Source organism: Lagenorhynchus albirostris, chromosome 19 (assembly GCF_949774975.1).
Source record: "Lagenorhynchus albirostris chromosome 19, mLagAlb1.1, whole genome shotgun sequence".
NCBI lineage: Eukaryota > Metazoa > Chordata > Mammalia > Artiodactyla > Delphinidae > Lagenorhynchus > Lagenorhynchus albirostris.
Window position 1 is genome coordinate 10,786,188 of NC_083113.1, and position 25,531 is coordinate 10,811,718.

At 51.3% G+C, this 25,531-nt stretch overlaps 3 protein-coding genes across 5 annotated transcripts in view; 2 read left to right on the forward strand and 1 right to left on the reverse strand.

Annotated features, from left to right (window-relative positions):
- The first annotated feature begins 1,057 nt into the window (after positions 1-1,057).
- Positions 1,058-15,194, forward strand: FBXO46 (F-box protein 46). The gene is made up of 3 exons (XM_060130710.1): positions 1,058-1,147; positions 1,823-1,997; positions 12,241-15,194. The coding sequence occupies exon 3, from the start codon at positions 12,319-12,321 to the stop codon at positions 14,134-14,136; it is 1,818 nt and encodes a 605-aa protein (XP_059986693.1). The 5' UTR covers positions 1,058-1,147; positions 1,823-1,997; positions 12,241-12,318; the 3' UTR covers positions 14,137-15,194.
- The window catches only part of SNRPD2 (small nuclear ribonucleoprotein D2 polypeptide), a 30,453-nt gene continuing 5,991 nt past the window's right edge, over positions 1,070-25,531 (forward strand). The window contains exons 1-2 of one of the 2 annotated variants that reach the window (XM_060130719.1): positions 1,085-1,145; positions 1,938-1,997. The gene's annotated coding sequence lies outside the window, so the exon portion shown is untranslated. Of the gene's footprint in view, positions 1,148-1,937; positions 1,998-25,531 lie in introns of both variants that reach the window. The other variant, XM_060130720.1, reaches the window with a different exon arrangement.
- On the reverse strand, positions 16,595-25,284 carry QPCTL (glutaminyl-peptide cyclotransferase like). Of its 2 annotated transcripts, none has more exons than XM_060130716.1 (7): positions 25,040-25,284; positions 24,398-24,541; positions 23,353-23,634; positions 21,662-21,814; positions 21,462-21,561; positions 20,848-20,964; positions 16,595-17,218 (listed from the first exon to the last, which is right to left on the reverse strand). In XM_060130716.1, exons 1-7 carry the CDS (start codon positions 25,247-25,249, stop codon positions 17,142-17,144), a joined length of 1,083 nt encoding a protein of 360 aa, XP_059986699.1. In that variant the 5' UTR covers positions 25,250-25,284; the 3' UTR covers positions 16,595-17,141. The 2 variants fall into 2 exon arrangements, with proteins under 2 accessions (XP_059986699.1, XP_059986698.1); XM_060130715.1 differs by having other exon boundaries at positions 16,595-19,284; positions 25,040-25,282.

Sequence of the window (25,531 nt, forward strand, 5' to 3'; positions counted from 1 at the left end):
GTGTCCCGTTGCCAACTTTTCTCTTTAGCGCATGTCTAATGAGGGCCTATGCCAAGCGCTATGCTACAAGTTGGGAATTTAGCCAAAGTCTTCCCAGTGCAGTTGGGAAGGCTCACAGACCGTGAGAATCTAGTGAGGCACAGTCGCATTAAAGAGAGATAAATTGAGAAAAGATTCAGAGGAGGGCCATTGGAATCGAGCCTTAATAGCAGTTCCCCTCATGAAGTTATGTTCCTTAATATAGCAAACTTTCCATTTTAGAAAGTTCACTCTCATGGCCCGTGAGGAGGATGGACAGGAAAATATAGCTTAAGGGGAGACGATCTAGCAACCTAGTGGAGAGCAGAGGCCCTGGAGTCCAACACATTTCAGTTCATATCACTTTATTGCTGTGTTGCCCTGGAGAAGAATCTCAATCTCTTTCTGCCTTAGTTTTTATAAATTTGGGATAATTCTTGGGTTCTGTGCAGAGTGTCTGGCATATAATTAACATACAATAGATATTTACTCAACATTTATTTACACTCTTCTGTGTGCTTGAACAAGATACAAAAAGGTGCCTGTCTTCGTGAATCTTCTAACTATGATATGTACAAATTTCTAGTGCATGGAGCTATCCTCCCTCCTAAAGCTTAAGGCTAATTTCCTTATTTGTAAATTAGGAGGTGGTGGTAAGAAAACCAGGGGGAAAAATGGATGGGAAAGTGTTTGAGAAAGTACTAGGCACTGTTAATTATTATGTTAATCAGCTTAAGTAAATCGGTAAACTTGCTTTTCCCACCTCTCCACCCCTCACAAAAACTGCCCCTTTGCAGTTTTCTCAACCCCTTTTCCAAGGGCCCCGGGCCAAAATGGAGGAGGTTGCACTCCAACTCCCAGCGCGCCTGGCGGGGGCGCTCTGTGCGCCTGCGCTGTCAGGCCCCCTCTCTACCGCCTGGGAGTTAGAGTCGTTCTTTTCCTCAGCCCGCCCAGTTTGCTTCCTTCCCCACCTCCAAGCTTGACCGTGCTGCCTTCTGGGAGTTGTAGTCCGTGGCCGCCCGGACTCCAATTCCCAGAGGGCTTCGGGGCGGGAACCCGGAAGGGGAGACTGGAGAGGAGCGAGTGGGGGAAACCCGCGTAGCCGAGGGAGCTGCAGCGCGGGGAGATGGTGAGAACCCCGAGACGGGGCCGGGGGCGCTTGAGAACCCGGGCGGGGGTTCGGGACCCTGTGGCGAGAGGGAAGAGGCAGGGGCTAAAGAAGGGACTGGGTGAGGGGAGATCGCTTGGGGGAGGGGATTGGGAGAAATGGGAGCCGGAGGGAATAGTAGAAGAATGGGGGCTGGGGATGGGTCTTGAAGGTGGGGAGAGAGTCGAGCTTTGGGATTGATTGTGAGGGAGCTCAGAGCTGGGGAAATGAGTCCCGAGTTGGAGAAGGGGCTGGGCGTCCTGGCAGAGGCCCTGAAGGGGGCAATTTCGAGGGGTTTGGCGTAGGGGATGTGGAAAGGCATGGGAGTCAGTGCTAGATGAATGAGGGGGTCTGGAGGCTCCGAGGGAAAGGCCAGCTGTGGATGCGGTGGGTTGGAGCTTCTGGATCGGATTGGGGACAGGAGGGCAAGCTGAGATGGTGGAAGAGAGAAATCAGTGATAGAGTGGTGTGTAGGTTAGGATACAGAACTGTGGGTGGAGTGCGGAGCATGAGATGAGGGGCCTGCCTGTAGCGATAGTTTGCTTAGTCCAGCCAGAGACTCCCGATAAACTGGACAGTCACAGAACTGTAGGATAATATGGCCAGCAGGGGCCATAAAGACGGCCTTTTGCACTCTCGTTTCTCCAATGGAATTAGAAAAGGGTAGCGGATTATGTGTATGGACATTCCAGCATTCAGATCTTTTCTTCTGCTACTCCTTTGTGACCTGGGCAAGTGTCCCCTCTCTGAAACTCAGTGCCCTTATCTATTGTGGGAACAACATGCCACTGAGAAGAGAGGAGGCTTCCTAAGATCGTCATCCCGGCTCGGGGTAAGTCCGTAGTCTAAGAGCTGTTGGTGGGAAGTTCCCCACCCCAGGAATGTGACTGGGTCACAGGTGCTAATGTATTCCCTTCTTTTTAGTCCAGCCCCAGGGGCGTTATCTCAAACCCTGGCACTGAGCTGGGCACACCCCAGCTCAGAAACATGCGGGGGCGGGAGGGGGCGCTTCCCCACAGTCGATTCCAGCTAACACTTATTGTTTAGGAAGTGCCTGGCCCTGTTCTTAGCTACTTGTATGTATTAAGTCCTTTAATTCTGACAACACCCCTAAGTTGTAGGTTCTGTTGTTTTCTCCATTCTACAGAAAGGAAGCAGAGGCACAGAGAGGTTCAGCAACTTTCCCAAGGTCATCCAGCATTAAACGATAGACTCAGGATTCCAACCTAGACATCCTGGCTCAGAATCTGTGCTCTCCCCACTGTAATTTAGTCCCCTCTCCTTGTACTGACGTACGATGTCATGAGTAGGGCAGAGACTTGAGAACTGAAGCAGTCCTCAGTTTGAATTTTAGTTCTGCCATTTACTTGCTGTGTGACCTTGGGCAAGTCTTTTGGCCTCTCCTCAATTATAAAATGGGATCAGAACCCCTAGGAAGGTTAGAGGGTTCGGGCAGGTAAGCACGTGAAGTGCTTGGAGTAAGTGCTTTATACACCTGAGTTGTCGTTTTTTTGGAATGGGAATGGGAAACACAGACCTGAGAGAGGGCAGTAGAGAAGGACCAGTGAGGGAGACATCAGCCAGGCTGCCTTTCCTTTCTCTCCCAGGTTCCTCCCATATCCTGACTCTTGTAGTTACCCACCCTCTACCCCTGGGCACCCAAGCCCAAGGGTGACTCCCCGAGGGGGTGCTCAGAAAGTCAGTCTGTCCCCATTCCCATTCCTAGCCCCAGCCAAATATAAATATTTCACTTGCCAATGCCCAGCCTGGCCCAACTGCAGGTATTTCTGTGAATATGAAATATTTCTAACAACTGTGTGCTTTTTTTCTCCCAACTTTTTGGTCATTAGGACCTCACTGGGCAGTTTGGCAACTTTGTCAGTCATTTTGAAACAGTTTGGTTCATTTGTCTTGAGGCTTACGGAGTTTACCCCATAAATTTTCTGACCCTGATAGGAAAGCTTATGGTTAATAGCATCAGCGTCAGATAGGACCACGGTCCTGTCCCGCACCTCTGCTGCTGTGTGTCCTTGGCCAAGTTGCTTTCCCCCTCTGGGCCTCAGTTTTCTCATATGTAAAATGGGGCCACATTCCAGCCGTCAGGCTCTTGTAAGCAGTTGATGAGGTCACATGTATAAAACGCCTAGTGCATATTAAGCTCTTAATAAGTGTGAAGTATTTTGATTAATTTTATTCTTTCAAGAAAAATTTATTGAACATGTGCTCCGGAACCAGAACACCCAGATTTTAATCCTGGCTCCATCACCCACCAGCTATGTGACTTTGGACAAGTCACTTAACCCCTCTGGACCTCAGTTTCCTCTTCTGGAAAATGGGGGTTCATCCCTTGAGTAGTCCACCATGTTGATAGAGCACCTACTATGTGCCAGGGCCTGTATCAGGTACATTTTTGTCTCCACGTCTCCTGTTAGTTTGGGGAAAAGTTGCCAACCTCTTACTTTTCCCTGTACCAGTTTGTCACATCTGGGTGCCCCGGGGTGATGTGACACCTTTTTCCCCCTTTATTTGTTTCTCTTAGAAAATGTTTCTCCTTTCCAAGTTATTTTGCCTTTTCTTCAAATCTTAAGTGTGTTTTCAGCCTGTGCTTATCTGAAGCTTACTCATACAAAATGATTTTTTTTTATCATTGCGAATGGTATATATCTAGCGGCTCCGGTAAAGCTGCGTTATTCCTAAAAGCACAGGTTTTCTCAAAGACTTGGCTTGTCACCTGCTCCTGACGCCTCAGTTAAGATCATAACCCCCGCTTTACACTCCTCATCCCTCTCACTTGGTATATTTGTTTCCCTGTAGCACCTTGAAAATTACTACCTATTCCTTGTGCCCTCTCTCCAATCCGTAAGGACAAGGAATTCTGTCTCCTGTGCCCTGCATGTCCCCGATGCCTGGAACAGTGTCTGGCACCCAGTAGCTGCTCTGTAAATTCTGTGTAATTACTAGGTGAGACCCAATACCCAACAGTAAGAAAGGCATGGCCATATTTTGATTATTGTGGGGGACAAGGATCGGTTTCATTTCAGAGTGTGAAATAAAGAGAGATGTCTTTGGCTCCATCAGTGATAACCCTTCAGCAGTCTCACTTTTTTTTTGGCTGCACTGTGCAGCTTGCGGGATCTTAGTTCCCCGACCAGGGATTGAACCTGTGTCCCGTGCAATGGAAGCGGGGAGTCCTAACCACTGGACTGCCAGGGAATTCTCTGTCTCACCTTTTCTTAATAATCCTGGTGCCTTTGTATTGAACCTCTCCTTGGTGCCTCGCTGGCAGTGAGCGCTCTACTGGGTTGGTCTCAGTGAATCAGCACCAACCCATGGGTGGGTACTGTGATTATCTGTATTTTTCAGTGGGGGAAACCAAGGCACAGAGGGATAAAAACCCTGCCTACGGTCACACCCCGAGAAGTGGGAAAGCTGGGGTGCTCGGAGGCCCTGTCTGGATTCTGTCTGCACCCTGGATCTCTAGCTCCTGAGGATTCGGGTGATTCCTACCATCAGCTGTTAGTCAGAAAGGGAAATTTGAGAGGGGGAGAGAGACCAGCAGACCCCGAGTCCACAAAGCCAATAACGGGACATGGATGGATCAGGGTTGCGGGCAAAGTAGTAGTGGGGGTGACGGGGTAGAGACAGTGGAGGATAGAAAGAGCAGGGCCAGGAGCAGAGCCCCGGGGTCCTGCCACCGATGCCTGTTTGGCAGTGGGCAAGTGCGTTCCCTGGGCACCACTCTGTGCCCAGTCCTTTGCTGGCACGACCCTGACCTCCTGGACCATGGGATGGAGGCACCCCAAGGTGGGGGGAGGGGTATCCCCTGACTCAGCGTGGGGGAGTCAGGCATCTGCTTTTTATCCTTTCCTTCCTTCTTTGGCTTATTCTGTGGTTGCTACTGTTTCCAGCTTCTCAAGTCGCAGGCTCAGCTTGTTAACTGTCAGCCTTTCTCCTTTCTCTGTGCATTGCCAGAAGCAGGTTCTCCCTCCACATGCTGCACAGCTGTCCTCCTTGGAGCTCCCTTTACCTTCATCTGGGGATTCCTTCCTTTTGCCTTTTTCTGGGCTAGATCTTATTTCTTTGATCTGATAGCTTCCTTTTTCTTGGTTTATTCCTTCCTGTGGTGAAGCAAATCCTCCAGTAGCTTTCTGAGAAACGGTTCCTGGGCATGTTTTGTTTGTTTGTTTGTTCATGTTGTTTTGCCAACTTGCACCTCTCATGGAAGAATTTTAAACAGGGGAGTGCTGTGGTCTGATTTGTGTTTGGAAAGCTGTCTCTGGCTACCATGGAAAGGATGGAGCCGGAAATGCTAAACCAGGCCAGGGAGCCACGTGCGGAGGCTGGAGCAGCTGTACCTTTGAGGAGAGGTCCCAGCCTTCCGGAAATCCAGAGGATGAAGGGGAGAGAGGCCCTCACCCAGGTCATTGTCATTCAGCAAGGGCAGGTGACAGGTGCTGCCAGAGGAGGCCTGAGGAGGAAGAGATCCTGTGTAGCTTAGGATGGCACCAGCACAGCGCCTGGAGGAGGTGGCATCCTACCTTGGTCCTGGGCGCAGGATTTCCACCGGTGGACTCGGCTGGACCAGCTAGTTTTTCACAAGAGGTCCCCAGTAGCAACTGTGCAGAAGGCAGACAGTATGGCAGTGTTAGGGGTTTGTTCAAACAAATGTGCACTGCACACCTGTGATGTGCTTGGGCGTTGCTTCTCACACTTAATTGTGCTTGCAATCCCCCAGAGAGCTTGTTGAAGTGCACATTCTGATTCAGTGGGTGTAGGGCAGAGCCCAAGACTGCATTTCTAACACACTCCCAGCGGCTGCCGCTCTGGGGACCACACGAATGGTAGCCAACCGCTTGGCGCTGTTCTAAAAGCTGGCGACACAGCAGTGAAAAAAAAACTAGGCAAAAGTATCAGCCTTGGGGGAGCTTTCATTTTAGTGAGGGGAGCGGACAATAAACTTTATGAACTTTATAGTGTATTAGATAGTAACACATGCTAAAAGAGAAAAGTAAATCAGGGAAGGAGAGTGTGTATGTCTGTCTGTGGCAGGGGCTGCAGTTTTCAATCAAGGAGGGTCTTGTGAACAATAAGGTCCTACTGTATAGCACAGGGAACTCTATTCAATATCCTGTGATCAACCATAATGGAAAAGAATATGAAAAAAGAATATGTATATATGTATAACTGGATCACTTTGCTGTACAGTAGAAATTAACACAACATTGTAAATCAACTATACTTCAATAAAATAAGGTAAAAAAAAAAAAAAGGAAGGTCCCATGAAGGTGATCTGAGGAGGGGGTGAGCCCTGTGAATACCTGGGGAAGAGTATTCTAGGCATAGGGAACAGAGAGTGCAAAGGCCTTGTGGACTGAACAAGATGATCCAGGAACAAGATGATCCAGGAAAAGTGCTCCGTATACTCAATGAATGAGCTGCTTGCACTCTGGAGTCAGCCAGACTCTTGGAGTCAAAGCTCAGCCACAGAGCTGCGTCCGACAGCAATTACTTAGCCCTTCTGTGCCTCCACTTCCTAATCCCTGAAACGAGATGAAAAATAGTAAGATGATGTGAGAATTAAATGAGTTAATATTTGTAAAGTACTCACAGCAAAGCCTGGCTCACGGTGAGTGCTCCAGTGTTAACTGCTGTTGTGATCATTTGCTCTGTAATATATTCATGTTGGCCATGATTGTTTATTTGGATGTCTGCCCCCTTTCCCATGAGCTCTTTCTGGTGAACTCAGTGTCATCTCTGTATCCCCAGCATCCAACCCAGGGCCAGCACACGGGAGGACCTCTGAATGTCAGATGAGGGATATAAAACTGGATTCTCTAATTGTCGGGGGCATTCCAGCAAGGGTGCTGGTTGTGGGGTTCAGGTCCTTACTGATTTTATCTTTTCAACCAATGTCTTATGGAGAGATATATTAAGGTGTCCCATTACATTTGTGGATTTGCCAAACTGTGTGTCATTCTGTTGTTTTTTGCTTTGTATATTTTGAGGCCATAGTATTAGGAGCACGTATGTTGAGAACTTTTGTGTATAATGGGTCAGTTTGTTTTGTCACCATCTTTGTCCCTGATAATACCTTTTGCTTTTGTCAGTCGTTACTGTTTTTTTAAACAGCAATGTCACTCCTCTCCTTGACTCTTGGTTCATATTTGCCTGGTCCGTCTTTTCCCATCTTTTTATTTTCAGTCTTTCTGGCTTCTGATGTTTTACAATAAATGGAGCTTCACGGAGCATTCTCTAAAAGCTGTCTTAGCGTAGGGCTTTGTGCTGGGCTCAGTGTGTGGAAGTTAGAAAATTCTGCCCCAGTGACCTCGGACACAGATAGAATACTTGGGTGTGAAACAGAATTTACACTGTCAGCCTTCATGGGGTTTACGACATGGAGCCTCTGGAAAAGGAGCTTTGATCCATTCAGTCCCATGCTGGGCAGTGTTGCTGGGGTCACCATGATGAGCATGATACCTCTGACCCTTCCTCCCTCCTCTCCTCCCGGGGGTTCACTCTCCAGTGGAGGAGACAGATCCATCTCTAGACAGTGATGACTCAAGAGTGGGCAGGGCTGGGACTTGGGAACCCAGAGGTCCCCCTATGGGCATTTGGGAGGTTTCCAGGAAGGGAGCTCGGGGAAGGCCTCTCTGTTAAAGATACAGGCCCATTAAAGTTACATTTGAGCAAAGACCCAAATGATAGAAGGGATTGAACCATGTGGAGATCTGGGGACAAAGCATTCCAGTCAGAGGAAACAGCAGATGCGAAGACCATGGAAGGAAAGAGCTTGCTGACTCTGAGAAATAGATATCAAGGAGGCCAGTGTGGGAGCCCAGAGGTGGAGCCTGACCCAGCCTGGGAGGTTAGCTTCCTGGAGCAGGGGATGGCTGAGCTGAGACCCCAGAGAATATATAATTAAACAATAGAGCACAGCAATCTAGAATCAGATTCCCTGGGTTCATACCCCTACTCGAAGTCACACCAGTTATGTGTGACCTTGGGCTAGTTAGGCAACCTGTCCTGCCTCAATTTCTTCATCTATACAATGGAGATAACAGCTCCTATCGAGGATCAGACAGGGCCCCAGTATCCTAACTACTCTGTATGCCAGATCATGTGCTTACCTGGGTCCACTGGGGGTGTGGAAGAGTGGGGAAGGACGAGGCTGGACCAGTGGGGTATCTGGGCTTTTTCCCAAGGGCACTGGGGAGTTATGGTAGGTTCTGAGAAGGGTAGGGACAAGGTCAGGTTTATACTTTTAGAAGACCCTTCTGGCTCTGATGTGTGGGATGGTTGGTAGTAGGCAGGGTGGTGGGGATGGACAGATGCCTGCAGTGGGGCCACCTTTGAGTGTCTCTTGAGTCCGCCTGGCACTGAAAGGATCTAGTCCAGTGCTGTTCAAGAGAAATATAAAGTGAGCCTTACGTGCAATTTAAAATCTTCTAGTAGCCACATTTAAAAAGTCAAAGGAAGGAGAGAAGTTAATTTTAAGTATTTTAACTCAATTATATCCTAAATAGTATCATTTTAACAGGTAATCAATATTAAAAAAACATTATTGAGGTATTTCATAGTCTTTTATTGTACCAACTCAGAGTCAGATTTGCGGCGCCTGGTTGGAAGGGCTGGCCAGAGAGGTCCTTTTGGCCACAAGGCCTGAGCCTTGAATGCCAGGCCCAGAGGCTTAGACTCAGTGCCGCGGGAGCCATCGCAGGGTTCTGCCCATTTGTTTTTCAGGGTTAGGTGATCCCGCTGCCCAGTTTCCCCCGCAGGAAATCTAGCCCCCCAGGGCTCCCTACCAAAGCTAGGCACTTTTAGACCCCCTTCCTTCCGCCCTGGAGTCTCAATCCCTAAACTGCTTGGGCCTTTAAATCTCAACTGTCAATCAAGGCTCCTGTTTAGAGGAAACGTCGTAATAAACCTCTCCTTGAATGCCGTGGCCTCGGTCCTGGCCTTGTCCCTCCGTTTAGCAGGAAGTTGGGAGTTGTTCCACGCTCTCTTGCACTCGGCTGTTTCCACACCCCCCTTCGTCACCTCTTGCCTACTCCTCCCTCTTCGAAGTTGGGCCCCTTCGCCAAGGCCTTCCTTATATGGGCATAGCCCCGAACGGCCGCCGCTCATTGGCTGGGGGCCTCACGCGCGCGTCTGTCAACAAAGAGGCGGAGGGAAACTAGTTGGGTACCCGCCCGCGCGACAGCCGGAGGGAAGGAGCGAGGGGGCGGGGCGGGCCCTCTTCCCACTCGTGCGCACGCGTGTGTGCAGCCACTTTCTCCCGCCGTAGGGGGCGGGGCTGGCCGGTGGGGGCGCTTTGGGGGCGTGTCTCGGTTTCGAGGGTAGCCCCAGGGGTTGGCGGATTCCGGGGAGGCTATATTTGGGGGCTTGGGGATATTCTTGCTTGCGTGTGGGGATACTTTGGGGTTCCCTTGAGTTTAGGGGGCACCTTGGGATTCTGGTTTCCGTTCTGTTGTAGTGTGGAAGGTTCGGTTGTGTTGTAGGGGATCTCCCGTGTGGATTGGGGTGTTTGGTGGGTATAGGATTTGGGGAGCCACGGAGAGACTGAGAAGCAAAGAAAAGAGTCCAAGAGTACCAATTCTGGACCCAGAATGCGTGGGCTTTCGGCTCTCCCGACTTCCTACCTGATTGTCTCCGGACACGGGATTTAACCTTTCTGTGCCTCATCTGGAAACAGGGACTGATAACACTACCTGCTTCCTAGGGACGGGGGAGGATTAGCAGGAGTTGTTAGAACAGTACCCAGTAAAACTGCCAGCGAGCATGCCATAAGCTCATGTCTGCTTATTAACATTTTGTAAGGTTTCTTTGGGAGTATTTTGGAGGTTCTTTTGGCTTTTGAGAAATACCTGGTTTGGGATTAGTTTTATGTGTTACGGAGATTTTATGCTTTAGTGAATTGTTTTGCGGTTGGGGGGCTTCTGTGGAATTAGGGAATACATGTGGAGGTTTAGAAAGAGTTTGAGGTGAGTATAGGATTTCAGGAAACTGGTCTTTCAGGTCATCTGTGAGGTTGGGAAATTGCTGTGTGTGTTCGAGTTCTTGGTTAGGCATGGGAATCTGTGAGGGGTTCGTTGAGATTGAGGCTTTCTGTGCTGGAGGGGATATTTTTAGGTTTGGAAGTTTAAAGCAGGATTTGAGAGGGTCTGGATATGTTAGTCAGGATTCATTTGCATCTATAGAGAGTGAATGGCCTTTGATGTGGTAGCTTCTATTCCTGGACATTTTAGATGTGTTGGTGGTTGGTAAACTTAGCCTTCTGTAGGTTTTAGGGGCTGTGTGGCATTTTTGTTGTTGTTGTTGTTGTTTTAAGCAAGAAACTGGCATTTCGGCAGGGGCTGTAAGTATTGGGGTAGGTGGGATTGGGGATTATGGGGGGCAAGGATTTTTAGGATTAGGACTTTCTGTTTCTGGGGTCTGTGGATGTTTGGAGGCTGTCTAGATCTTGAATGGTGTCTGCAGGGTTATGAAGTAAATGGTGATTTAGTGGTGTCTGTGGTATTGCCTGAATTTAGAGGGACCATATATACTGCAGAGGTCAGCAAACTTTTTCCATAAAGGGCCAGATAATGAGTATTTTAGGCTTTGCAGGCCATATGTTCTCTGTTGCCACTACTCAACTCTGCCATGATAGCATGAAAGCAATCATAAACGAATGAACATGTTTCAATAAAACTTATATTTGCAGAGGCAGGCAGTGGGCCACATTTGGCCTGTGGCTCAAAATAGTCTGACCAGGAGTCAGCAAACTACTTTTACCAGTCTGTAAGCATGTGGAAGTTTTGATGTTTGAAGGGTATTTTGTTGTTTTTGTTTTTGTTTGTTTTGTTTTTTTAATTTTTATTTTTGGCTGCATTGGGTCTTCGTTGCTGTACGTGGGCTTTCTCTAGTTGCGGCGAGCGGGGGCTACTCTTCATTGCAGTGTGCGGGCTTCTCGTTGTGGTAGCTTGTCTTGTTGCAGAGCACAGGCTCTAGGCACGCGGGGTCAGTAGTTGTGGCACGCAGGCTCAGTAGTTGTGGCGCACGGGCTTAGTTGCTCCACGGCATGTAGGATCTTCCCAGACCAGGGATCGAACCCGTGTCCCCTGCATTGGCAGGCGGATTCTTAACCACTGGGCCACCAGGGAAGCCCTGAAGGGTATTTTGGTTTCAAGATGTCTGGAGGGAAATGGGCCAGGGAAGGATTGAGACTGAGGGATTGAGACTGTTGGTCCTGCAGTGGAACGTGGTCGTTTCAGAGTCATTAGCAAAATTGCTTCCAGATTAGGTCAAGCACAAAGTCATTGCAAAATAAAACGGTCACTATTGCAAGCCCTAAATTGAAAAGTCTGGAAAACAAGTTCGAGGGCCTGGTGTTAACACTATGTAAGCCTTCCCCACTCTGAGCCTCAAACTCAGCAAGTTGTGAGCAACTTGAGGAAACTAGACTAGAAGGGCCTTCTCATCCCAGGGGTCTGCGTTTGTGCTTAAGGGAATTACCTGCACAGTCTTGGTGCAAGTGTGTGCATTTTTCTGGCTGAGGATACACAGCTTTAAGGGATCCTTCAAGAGCCTCACGACCCGAGCAAAGTGAGGAGCTGAATTCTTAAGGACCTCTCTGTCTCCGACCTCTGATTTTCTTCCCCTGCCCAGCCTACCTTGTTGCTTCCTCTGGGCTCAAGCCGCAGTAGCTGTGGGCAGGGCTGGGAATTCTTGTCTTTTCAGGAACTTGTTACTAGGTGAGCAAATAGAAAAAGGAGGAGCTGTCAGTTGGTACTTTCATTTCTGTTTAAAAAGTTATGGCAGCAGGAGACCTCTGGATCGTGAGTGAAACCAGTCAGGCTGTGAGACAGCGGAGGGTTGGAGCAAACAACCAGCTCCGGTCACACTCTGAGTTTTACAGGAGCAGGTCCTATCCCCTCTGCAGCCTTCCATTTGCTCACCTGTGCCAGGGGGGCGGGAACAGGATCTCAGTGGTCTAGTTTGGTCTGTCCCCTCAGGTCAGGAGATGTTGAGGTCAGTGGGGTACTGGGAGGGCAGGCCGTTCCCCAGCTCCCCAGCCTCCTCTTCCCTGTCTCCAGGTGGCCTGTGGAGCCCCCCACCGCCATTCAGGTCCTGAGATGTGGTGAACCCCCGCCTGTCTGCCACCATTCCCCAGAATGGACCGAGGGGGCCTCCTTCCCTTCCAGCTGTGGTGCCCCCGGCCCTTTGGCACCTACTCCCAGAACCAGCCGCGCCCGCCTTCCGCAGCCCTCAAGCCGTCAGCCTGCCCTGAGCCAGGTGGGGGGGCGGAGCCAGACCATGGCCCTGCCCACTCAGAAAACACACCCCCAGCCTTGGCCACGGAGGCTCCTGCCTCCCAGCCTGCCCCGCTCCTTTCAGCAGCGGCTGCCGGCGACGAGGGTCGAGTCCTGCTGGACACGTGGTATGTTATCAAGCCCGGGAATACAAAGGAGAAGGTGGCCTTCTTTGTGGCCCACCAGTGCGGTGGAGGCAGCCGGGCCAGCTCCATGAAGGTCAAGGGGCACTGGGGCAGTGACAGCTCCAAGGCCAAGCGGAGGAGGCGCTGTCTTGAGCCTACGAAGGCTCCTCCGGACCCAGGGGGACAAGACGGGCCCCCTGCTGCTGAGGGGGTCCCAGCCTCAGCCAGTGAGGATGTGGACCTGCTCTCTGTGGCCGAGATGGTGGCCCTGGTGGAACAGCGGGCCGCCCTGGCCCTGCAGAGCTACCCGCGCCCGAGCACCCCAGCGCCTGTGGTCTATGTGTCGGCCGAACAGGGTGGGCCTGCCAAGGGGCTGGGGTCCGAACGGCGGTCTGGTGGCGGGGACTGCAGCCGTGTGGCGGAGGCCGTGGCCCACTTCGAGGCTCAGCGGGACAACCCTCCAGCCAAAGGCCTCCGCAAGGAGGAGCGGCCCGGGCCAGGCCCTGGGGAGGTGCGCATCGCCTTTCGGATCTCCAATAGCCGAGAGCCCCGTGCACCGGATGGCAGCTTGCCCAACGGGAGCGGGGGCCGGCCGGGTTGTGCCTACCCTGGCAGCCCGGGTCCTGGGGCCCGGGCCAAGGACAAGATCACCTGCGACCTGTACCAGCTCATCAGCCCCTCTCGGGATGCCCTCCCCAGCAATGTGGAGTTTCTGCTGGCTAGGGCGGATGAAGCCAGCGAGGGTGAGACCCCAGCCCCTGCCAGGCCCGAGGACACTCCCCCGGCCCCCCCTCCACCCCCTGCCCGGGACTGTGGCGCGTCAGGCTTCCATGTGGATGTGGTGGTGACGGGGGTGGTGGATGAGTGCATCTTCTTCGGCAAGGATGGCACCAAAAACGTGAAGGAAGAGACGGTGTGCCTGACCGTCAGCCCCGAGGAGCCACCCCCGCCTGGCCAGCTCTTCTTCCTCCAGTCCCGGGGACCTGATGGGCCCCCCGAGCCACCGCCAACTGACTCGCCTGCCACTGCACCCGGCCCGGACGATGCTGAGGGGACGGTGGACACCTCCCTGTGCCGCCTGTACCGGCACGTGTCGCACGACTTCCTGGAAATCCGCTTCAAGATCCAGCGGTTGCTGGAGCCGCGACAGTACATGCTGCTGCTGCCTGAGCACGTGCTGGTCAAGATCTTCAGCTTCCTGCCCACGCGCGCCCTGGCGGCCCTCAAGTGCACCTGCCACCACTTCAAGGGCATCATTGAGGCTTTCGGCGTGCGGGCCACAGACTCGCGCTGGAGCCGCGACCCGCTCTACCGCGATGACCCTTGCAAGCAGTGCCGCAAGAGATACGAGAAGGGCGATGTGTCGCTCTGCCGCTGGCACCCCAAGCCCTACCACCACGACCTGCCTTATGGACGTTCCTACTGGATGTGCTGCCGCCGAGCCGATCGCGAGACGCCCGGCTGCCGCCTGGGTCTGCACGATAACAACTGGGTGTTGCCCTGCAATGGGCCAGGCGGTGGGGGCGGCCGGGCTGGCCGGGAGGAGGGGAGGTGAAGCCGGGGGAGGGGGGGGGAAGAGCCCACCATGCCCACCCCCACCCCCTCCCCCTGGGAGCCGAGGGTCAGGACTGGGTCACCAGCCCATACCCTCTGCCCAGGCAGCGTTGATCCCCCTCCAGAACTGCGATGGTGTTCAGGGGGATGACCCAAGAAAGCACTCTGATTGACCCCTACTGGTTTTCTACTCTTCAGACCCTCAAGTAGGGTGTTTTTTTATCAGCATCTCAATTTCTTCTCCATTCAGCCCCAGCGCCCTCCCTGCCACTCTTCATACCCCAGGGACCTACGAGCAGGGAGCAGACGGCAGCTAATTTTGGTACTACTTAAGGGTTCCCCCATTCTGGCCCCCTTCCGTTCCCTCCTCTCAGTTCTTTCCCTCTGGAGCTGTTTTATTTTTTCCCCAGGAGGCTGCAGCACCCAGGGTTGGTACCCTTCCTAACCTACTACACCAGGGCTCACCTCCTCTTTAGGAACTGGGGCCATCAGATCAGAGATCACATTTGGCAGTTTTCATGGCCGCCTGCCATTTCCCCATTAAAACAATAAAAATCAGTTTTCTCCTTAACCTCAAGCTACCAGTCTCTCTACTTCCCCTAAAGGGGAAGAGGAGAAAAAAGTTGAAGTGTAAAAATTCTCCTCCTCCCAATATTTAAGCTATTGCCATGACTCTCCCCCCTCCCCCCCTGCAAAAAAGCTGTGAAGCCCTTTGCCTCGCTCTGGACAGCGTCGGGGGCCGGTGGGCAGGGACTGTGGCTTTGAATTTCTGGGTTGTTTTTCCTTCTACTCTGGGTACTTGTTCAGGTGTTGGGGTCTCTCCACCCCCCATCCACATGTGTTTCTTTAGAAGCCTTTGGTCAACCAAGACCTTGACCTTCAGGCAGTTTGATCTGGGGTATTTTTGTTTGTTCTGTTTGAGATGTGTTTTTGTTGTTTTTTTGTTGTTTTGTCTTGGTTTTAGTTTTTCATCCTTGTGGTTCTGGAAAGCTTCTAATGTGTGGCATCTGACCAATTTTGAATTGGTCCTTTCTATAAAATCAGTATTTATAAGGCTGGGCCCAGACTGGTTTGTGTGTTGTTCAGGGAAGGGGTTTGGGAGAGAAGGGAGTCATGGGCCAGTGCATGGTGAAATGGAAAAAGTTGCGAGAAGAATCCTTAGCCGAGTCCCTTAGCCTGAGATTATTTTTGACTCTTCATCTGTGTCGTTTTGGATTCGAAAACCTCAAAATAGTAGACGCTCAAACAAGGTAGTTTTTATTTCTTTAGAAACCCAGCGTTTGGCAGGTATGGTGGACCTGAATTCATCTGGAACCCAGGCTCCTTCTGGCCCACTATTCCATTATTCTTTGGCTGTGGCCCTCATCCTCATGGTCCAAGATGGCTGCTGGAACTCCACCCATCACCATTTTGCAGGAAAGGAAGTCCCTTGCCTCCCAGAAGTACCACAGTGTACTTCTGTGCACATCTTACTGGTCAGAACTTTAGCCACGTGGAAGGGCTGCAGAGGAGACTGGGAAATGCAATCCTTTAGTTGGATGCATTATGCCCAACAAAAAACTCTTGCTAAAGATCCCTGTAATTAAAGCTTTAAAATATTCAGATAATTATTTACTAAAAGAAGAAGGAAAAATGGATATTGAGCGGTGGCTAACAGTCTCTGACATTCTTATCAAGGAATCAAAATTTCTAGAGACTAGGCTATATCATAGCAGTTATTAAATACTTAGATTTTAGAATCAAAGAAACCTGGGTTTGAATCTTGGCTTGGTTTTGTGGGATTTTTGGTTTCCTATAGCGGGAAGGCCAGATTATTTGGACTCTCCTGCTGAAAACCAGAAGTAAAAAAAATCTGAAAAGCATCAAATATTCAATAAAATACAGTTAAGGATATACTAAGCCAAAAATTTAAGGGAAAGGCCCATGGGGCCCTGAAGCCACTTTTGCTCTGAGGGCATTTGCTGATGTGAACAAACTTGGATTTCCTATTCGTAGCCTTACTGGGACAAGCAGGCAGAAGTCAAGGTCAAAACCTGTCCAAGGTGAATCTAATAGGAGGTGGGATCCCACCGAACTACAAGCTCAGGTAAGGCTGACCCAGAACACTGCAGAGAAGATGTTTTAGATGCTGAGGGAGGGACTTTCCTGGTGGTGCAGTGGTTAAGAATCCTTTGCCTGCCAATGCAGGGGACATGGGTTCAAGCCCTGATCTGGGAAGATCCCACATGCCACGGAGCAACTAAGCCTGTGCCAGCTACTGAGCCTGCGCTCTAGAGCCCGTGCGCCACAACTACTGAAGCCTGCGCGCCTAAGCCCATGCTCTGCGACAAGAGAAGCCACTGCAATGAGAAGCCCGCGCACCGTAACGAAGAGTAGCCCTCGCTTGCTGCAACTAGAGAAAGCCCACACGCAGTAACGAAGACCCAACGCAGCCAAAAATAAAATAAATCAAATAAATAAATTTTTAAAAAGATTTATTGAACTAAAGCTAGGTCTGAAGTAGCACAGAGACCAAAAAAAGAAAAAAAGAAAGAAAATAGGAAGCAAGGTTATGGAGGATAGAGTGAGGAAGTCTAACACATTTAACTGGCGTTCTAGAATCAGAAGAGAGAATGGTGCAATGATAATATTTAAGGACACGATGATTGCAAATTCCAGACTGGTAAAAAGACCGGTATGCCCAGTGAGTCATAGGCGGGATAAATAAAAAGAAATGAATACCTAGACACATGCAGTGAAAGTGTCCAGCTGTGATCTTCAGCAATTGATTTCTCTGAAGCTCAGTTTCTTAATCTGAAAAATGAGAATACTGACAGTTCCTCAAAAGACTGACAGGTGAGCTCTTGCATCTAGAATGTTCAACAGTTGTGCTCACCAAAGACACTTCATGGCCTCTTCATAGTGTGAAGCTGGGGGAGCCTACGTTTGGGGGACAGATGGGAGCTGGGGGAAACATCACTTTGCCAAGCATCAGCAGCCTCATCTGTAAAATGGGGCTCATGATCCTTACCCTGGATTCAAGTGGAAAATGTGCCCAGGCGCCTTGCCCAGAACCTGGCGTGTAGTACACTCAGCACGATGACCTGCAGGGAGGCAAGGGGCCAAGGACGTCACTGAACACACTGCTTCCCCTAACAGAGGTGATGGTTTCACCTACTTCTGGGATGGCTGTGAGGCTAAGGGGACGTGCTGCACTTTTGAGTGCTTGGCACCATGCCTGCCACACAAGAAATGAACAAACAGGAACTAACTTTGTGATTTGAGACCCTCCTGCCACCCTGGCTGTTGATATCTGTCAATTTCCTTTCTGAACTCAACTTCTGCCAATTCCACCGCTAAGAGGCTGTTAGTCCCCACCGCCCAAACCTCACTCAGACTTGCAGCCAGTTAAAAGCCTCAGGAGGAGCTACTTTTGACCAACAATCTGTTGGTCCAGCACAGGTGATTTTTGGAAGGGAGGTAGGACATGGGGATAGGAGCACAGCTGTGGGTGAGCATCTGGGCTCTGTTAATAACCGGTTTGTAATTCTCAGCCCTGGCCACACCTCATTTGCAAAATGAGAACCGCAGTTGTCCTTCGGCCCGTGAGTTCTCTCGAGTCTTCGCCAGCCTTGAGTTGGCTTGCGAGGCTGCTGTTCACCTTCACTCTCTGACCCTGCATCCTGGCCTGGCATCCCTGTGGCCTACCAGGTCTCCATCAAAGTCACGAAATCAGCAGGTACGGAGCCCAACACGGGACTTCCTGTCTGGGTGCCCTTTAGGTTTGCTAGGGAGCTGTGAATGAACCAAACTTGAATCTTTAAGGACAGCATGTCCCAAAGTTTTGCTGATCATGAGACTTCCTCAGGTGCTTGTTACAGAGTCCCAGCCCCTCTCTGAAGTTCTGATGCAGTAGGTGGGACCTGGGAGTCTGCATTTTATTTATTTATTTATTTGCCTCGCTGCGCACCTTGCGGGATCTTAGTTCCCTGACCAGGGGTTGAACCCGGGCCCCGGCAGTGAGAGTGCCGAGGCCTAACCACTGGACCGCCAGGGAATTCCCCGCATTTTTTAATAAGCACCCCAGTTGGGTCTGAAAATTAGGACTGGGAAATAATCTCTTGGGTCATCACTAGAGTTTGCAGTTACACACACCATCTCCCACTCCTGTACCCACAGCCAAAAGGGAAAGGATGGTTTGGTGTAACTAGTTGACCCATTTCTACCATAAGTACACTCAAAACTGTCAAAACCCAGTGTTTCCCAAAGTATCTTCTGAGGTACCATGGTTCTGTGAGGTGCTTCCCAATAAAGGGGTTCCGTGGTGAAATACTTTGGGGAAACATTGCATTCTCTTTCTTGAAAATTCACATTGTGCAAATGAAGAAACTCATTTAATGTTGTCTCACCCCACTTTGGTCCCCCTTTTCATGCAACACCTATGTATGCTAGTTCTACAGGATATATTTTGCAGAAACACTGGTTTATTGGCCATTGGATCTGGCAGAATCTGGAGTTCCCAAGTACTGGCTTCCATCTCCTCTGTTCCCTGCTTACGAGCACATCTTCTGTGGGCTCCCCATGGCACATCCATGTGGGAGTTGGGTTTGGACTGATGCGGTAGCAAGGCTGCCATTCTGGAGAAGGAACTGCCACAAAAACATAAGCCACAGAGAATTCATTTGGTCAGGGGTATTGCTGGTCCAGATGCCGTTTGCTGACTAAAATGGAGAACGGCATTTGGCCCCTGCAGACCTGCAGCCCAAGTGTTTCCCTCAGGGCAGCGGCCAAGCTCTTATTCCTTTGGCTCTCACACCACAGTGGTCTGTCTCTTCCATGTCTTTGAAGAGTGGCAGCTTGAGATAAAGAAAGAGGGTCTTCCACTGAGAGCACAAGCAGAGCCAAAGGTGTTAAAAAAGGACAAGCCAGCACACCGCAAGCAGGCCTGGCCCGAGCTCCTCGGCTCCAGGTGCCCTCGTCACATCTGCTGCTGGGTGCTTCTCCCTCAGAGTCCGCCAGGCAGGCTATAGCCCCAGGTATTCAGCCAGGAACACGGCCAGGATGCGGCTCAGGTTGTGTACCGTGGGTGGGTGCAGGTTGGCCTCAGAGTCATCGGACGTGTGCCAGACAGAGGGGAAGGGTGTGGAGATGAGGTGGAGCACGGGGACCCCTGCAGGACAGAGAGGAGGCTCAGGCTTGTGCGTGGCCCCCAACTGACCCAGGAGCCCAGGCCCACGTCTGGGGAACCTTGCCTTGTCCCCCGCAGCAGAAGATACTCTGTTGTGGCACTTGAAGAATTCTGAACAATGATTTTCAGTGTGTGAGGGTACATGTCCGTTTTAAAAATACATCCAGTATATTATTTTCATAACGCAAATTAGAAAAACTCAAAACTTAACGGATTATGGAAAGAAGGGAAGGAGGTCTTTGACCTTCCTCGCCGGGTGTACATTATTAGGCTCTTTTTCTCTTCTTTACTGATAGTTAACATTTATGTTCTATTCCAGGCCCGAGTCTAAGGCCATAAACACACACAATTTTATCCTTACAATAATCATGTAAGGTGTACTATAATACCCCTGTTTTACAGATGTGGACACTGAGACACAGAGGCAGGCAGAGTGACTTGCCTAAGGTCTTGCCTCTAGTAAAGAGCACAGTCAGAATTTGAACCCAGGCCACATGTCTCCAGAGTGTGTGCTCCTAACCCTTGCACTGCATTGGGTTCCTGTCCTCAGAGTGTTTCACTCTTTGTTTGTCCAGATTTGGTAAATATCTGTCCCCCTGCTAGACAGGAGCCAGGTGGATCATGGCCCGTCACTGTATCCCTGACAGCTGGCTCAGTACCTGCCTTGGGAAGTATTCAGTGAATGAATCAATAAAGGCATTGTAAGAAATGCATATTTGTTGAATGAGTAAATTATAGAATAAAAATTTAAAAAGCAGTTTTTAGCACTTACTGTATATGCCAAGCACCGTGTAAGAAGGCATTTTATATATCTAATCTCATCTAATCCTCCCAACCCTGTGATTAAGAATACATAACATAAACTTGGTGTAGCCACTATGGAAAACAGTATGAAGGTTCCTCAAAAAATTAAAAATAAAACTGCCATATGAAGAAAAAAAAGCATACATACACACGTATGTGTTTGTATGTATCTATCTCTTCCTTTTCCAGAAGAAATGGGGCCACAGAGAGGCTCAGTAATTTGCCTTAGGTCAACCAATGGTAAGCTGCAGATCGTAGAACCCAGACCTATCCAATTCTAAAACCTGTGTTTTGAACCCGTCTACCAGATGTCGTCAACCCTGGCTGTGCATCAGAATCACCTGGGAGTTTTGTAAAAATAATGTAGAGGCCCCAGATTGTGGTTCAGCAGGCCTGAAACGTGACTGGGCATTTTTCAAAGCTCAGGTGATTATGCTGGGTGGCCAAGGGCTTGAGAGGCAAGAACTAGAAGAAACTGCAATCACTGAGGCACAACCAGTAATAGCTAACATTTCTTGAACACTCGCTAGTGCCAGGCACTGGTCCAAGGTCTTTACATTCAATCCCCTCAACAACTATGAGGTGGAGGCTGTTATCATCCCCATCCTTACAGATGAGGAAATCAAGGCACAAAGAGGTTAAGCAGTTTGCCACCTTCCCTAATCTGGGAAGGGGCCAGGGCCAGGTCGTATCTGTGGCTCCCTGGGACCCCTGCCCACCACTCCTCCCCACTGCAAGTACCTCGGCGGAGGAAGGGGATGTGGTCGTCTTCCACAGAGCCAGGGGGCTCCCCGGGCTGGAAGTACATCACTTCCCAAGGATGAGACTGCAGTAGGTTCAGACGGTGCAGGCGCTTCTCTGGAGGTGGTGGGGATTAGAGAGCAAGGGTCAGCCCCTCAACGGTCAAAGGTTCCCCTGCTCACAAATCAGAGGAGGGCAGGGGGTCTGGGGGTGAAGCACTGATCGTCCCAACAAGGATGAATGTTAGTTACCCCTTACCGCAGGCCAACGATGTTCCTAGTCTCAATTAATCCCTCTGAGTCTAAAGAGGTAGATACCCCTATTATTACCATCATGCCCATTTTACAGATAGGAAATTGAGGCTCAGAGAGAGGAAGCCACTTGCCCAAGCTCACACAGCTGGTAAGAAAGAGAGCCAGAATTTGAACCCAGGGCTATCTGACCCCAGAGCCCCCGTTTGTAATCACTTCATTTGACTGCTGTGGGGTCTTTTTGTGTTTCTGTCCTAGTGCTTTAGAGAGAGACTAGGGAGGTAGAGGGAAGGCTGGATGACCCCTTAGAGGACAGGTGCCTGGCCTCCCTCCAGCGTCCCAGGTGGGTGCCTGCCTCCTTACCGATGCTCCTCAGCCGATGGAACCAGCGGGCCGTGCGAGGAAAGTGACTGTAGAAGGTCGGGTTGGGGGCTCCCAGGAGATCAAGAAGCATAAAGAGATCCTAGGGAGAGAGGCCAGGACTGGAGAGGCCAGGCGGGATGCTGCCAGCCTCGTGTCACCCGCTTCCCACCTCACCGGAACCCAGTGGGGCCTGGTCTTACAATAGCCTGGATCCTGGTGAAGCCAGGGCTGTGGGGTGCAGACTCCATGAGCTGGGCCAGGTGCCGGGAGCCGTAAAGCGAGTCCTTGGGTCCCCACTCCTTCAGTGCCTCTTCACCGTCCAAGAAGAGCAGCTGCAAGGTCACTGGGGCTGCCTGTGAGGGCCAGTGGTCAGGGCCAGCGCAGTGCCAGCCCTCAGCCTCAGTGCACACACATTTCCTGCCTGCTTGCACAGCTGACGAGGGCAAGCTAAGTCTCGTCGCTCGAAGAGCACGGTGGCCAAGAGTACAGACTTGGAGCCAGACTGCCTGCGTTCAAATCCTGGCTGGGCTGCTCAGTAGCCAAGCAGTCGTGGGTAAGTTACTAAGTTCTCAAAGCACCGGCTTCCTTATGTAGAAATGGGGTTAATACCAGTCCTCATCATAGGGTAGGATTCGAACCCAGGTCCTAGGACAGCGCCTGGCACATAGTAACTAAACAAGGGTTAGCTCTGATTGTAATTGTTATTCCTCAAGTTCATGTAGCAAAAGAGACAGACCCACAAATAAATAATTATACAAACGATGAAATGCAGTCGGGCAAATGCTTCCAAGAACAACAGCATCCTGATCTGGCCTAGGGAACATGTCAGGTCTATCGGAAAGGATGTTTGCACGGAGGCTGAGTAGGAGCTGGCCTGGTAAAATGGAGCAGAGGGAAGAGTGTTCCCCGGCGAGGAAGCAACATGAATCGGGACTGGGGCCAAAGAAGGGGCCAAAGAGGTTTGAGTAGAGACCCAAGGGGTCAGCAAGGGCCAGGGAGCTTGGGCTTTGTTACAGGGGCACTGGGGTTTGAGCCATGGAAGGGATCTGAGCAGGGGAGGAGCGTGAGGAGATCTGTGTTTCCGTTCATTCATTCCATACATTTTTTAAAAAATTTTTTCTCACAGGGTTGATGTTTTTATCTTTTTGTTGTTGTTGTTTTAGCATGTGGGCTCTTAGTTCCCGGACCAGGGATCGAACCCATGCCCCTGCATTGGAAGCGCAGAGTCCTAACCACTGGACCACCAGGGAAGTCCCTCCATACATTTTTATTGACATCCTACTTTATGCCAGGCAATATTCTCAGCCCAGAGGATACAGCAGGAAATAAACGCAGCCAAGGAAGGGCCTGGCTATCTGGAGCTTATTCTAGTTGGGGAAACATAAACAAATCAACAGAAAGCACCATGAGGCATGGGAGAGTGACAGGGAGCTATTTTAGGGTGGCTGGGAAGGTCTCTTTGAGGAGGTGACATCAAAGTGGACATCTGAATGAAGGGTGGCAGCCAGCCAGGAATATATCTGAGAAAAATCACATTCTAGGCAGAGCAAAGAGCAAGTGCAAATGCCTGGGGTGGGAGTGAATTGTGTGGCTTGAGGTACACAGAGGAGGTGGGAGGCTAGAGTGGAGTGAGTGAGGGGTGAGAGGTGGGAGGGGAGACCAGAGAGGTGAGAGGGCACACCTCGGCTAAGAGAAGGGCTCTGGCTTACTTGTGGAACAAGGTGAGAGCTGTGGGAGAGAAGGGACAGGATCTGACATTCAGGAAATGGAAAGACCCTGTGGCTGTGTTGTGGACCGGAGGAAGACAAGACCAAGCACGGGATGGTGTTGTTATGGACCAAGGCAGAGGCAGTCCCCACTCACCCACCCCCACCCTACCCCGGCTCCTCACCTGCTCCTTGGCTCTAGCCAGCTCCAGGTCCAGGGCCTGGGCCAGCTCCAGTAGGAGGGCGCAAGGCACAGCCGAATCCGTGGCCCCCACAAAGGGGGCTGACCCAGATGGGAAGAGCTTCGAGTCGTAATGGCAGGCAAGGGTGAGGTGACGGGCAGCCCTTGGGTCCAGCGTGGCCACCACGTTGCTGAAGTGCAGTGGCCCCAGGGGTGTTGAGGCTGTGAAGGGGTCCAGTTCTACATGCCAGCCTGCTGTCAGGGTCCGCAGTGTGGCCTCCAGGAACTAGTGGCAAGAGAGAGGTGGGAGAGTGGGTGGGGACTAGGGAGAAGGTCGGAAGAAGGGCCATGTGACCTGAACCATGCCGAGCAGTCAGGTTGACTCACAAATCTCACTTTAGTCTAATCGTTCCCTTGATACACTTCTGCTGAGTACCTACTAAGTGCCAGGCATGGAGTGACCCTGTCTCTTGATGCCAAGACTAACCACAGCTCACCCTTCCATAGCACTCACTCTGTGCCAAGCCCTTGTTCTAGGAACCCTGTGGAGTGGGGACTGTCAATGGTTCCATTCTGCAGATGAGGCAACTGAGGCACAGAGAAGTTAAGAAACTAGTTTAAGGTCACACTCCAAGTGGCTGATGTGGATTTGAACTCAGGCAGTGTTCAAATGACTCTCAATACTTTCTGAGAGGCAATGTAGAGATGTTACCACACCGGCTCTGGAGCCAACCCATTTGGGTTGAAACCCTAGGTATATCATTCATTAGCTGTGGGATTTGGGCAAAATGCCTAACTATTCTGCGCCTCAGTTTCCCCATCTACACAATGAAGATCAGATTGGTGCCCACCTTATCCGGCTGTTGCTGATGCTTAGCATATAGTAAGATTTTGGTGGGGGCAGTAAAGAGGGCAATGGTCTGGTGGTTAGCAGGATAGGACTCTAGAGTCAGATTACGCCCAGCCAGAGCCCTAGCTCTGCCACTTGGGCAGAATACCTATTTCCTTGGTGGGCTGCGGGGTCAGGGGTTGGAGGTGGGGCCCCTTACCTTTCTGACTTGGAGATTGCCGGGGCTGCCGGGGGTCCGCACAACCAGCAGGGGGCGCAGATAATTGTTCCAGAGACGGTGAGGGTCCAGTTGCCCCACCACCCTCCGCACCCCGGCTTCGGGGAGACTTCCGATCGACGGGCCCTTGGGAAGGAGGTGGGGAAGAGAAGAGCAGAGCGTGAAAGCAACACTCATTCCAACCTTACCCTGGGAGCTGTCGTCCCTAAGAAGCCCCAGTTCCTCTTCCTAATCGCAGCCTCCAGCATCGGAGGTTTCTAGGATAAATCCTAGACTCGGGAAAGTACCCCCAAGCCCATCCGGCCCAGCCCACCCCCATCTTGATGGGGGAAATCGAGGCCCAGCGAGAGTAAGGGACTCTTCCAAATAAATGACTTTAGGATTAGAACCCAGAACTCCCAGTGTTACTCCTCCAGACCCTTCCTCTTACGGGGTAACCGCTATTACAGAACAAGCCCGAAGCCTCATTCCGTTGGAAAGAGGCATGTGCTCTAAAGACGGAGACGGCGGCACCTGCGGCTAGGGCAATCCGATAAAGATAAAGTCACGTCAACCTGAAACCTCGGAGAAGGGGAGGCGGGAAATAAGGGCTCCCGCAGTGCCCGCGTCCCCTCCCGGCCTCACCCGCAGCTCCCGGCCTAGCGGCAGCTCCTCAGACTGGCGGTGCCAGCCGCTCCAACTGGTGTATAACACCGAGGCCACCGCCAGCGCCAGCAGCAGCAGAGGCAACAGCTGCGCCCGAGGTAGCAGGCGGCGCTTGGGCAGTGAGGGTGGCTCCAAAAGGCCGCGTTCCCCGAGCCGTAGCCGGGGCCGCCCGCGGCCCCCGGAACGCATGGCAGCTTTGCCCTGAAAACCGGTCTGGGACAGCGGATAGAGTTTAGGCCCAGCCAAGTCCCACCCCGTGGAATCACGGGACCAATGAGCAACAAGAGCGGCTGCACCATCCCACACTTCCGCAGGCAGTAAAGCCAATGGGACTTTCGTTTTGAGGACACGCCTCCCTGTCTCCCCGGAGCTTTGGGGGTTGGTTCCCCTGAGGGTAGCACAACCCAAAAGGGAGCGCGAAAGAGGTAGGCACCGCCTCAGCGGAGGAGGGGAAGCCAATGAGAATCGTTT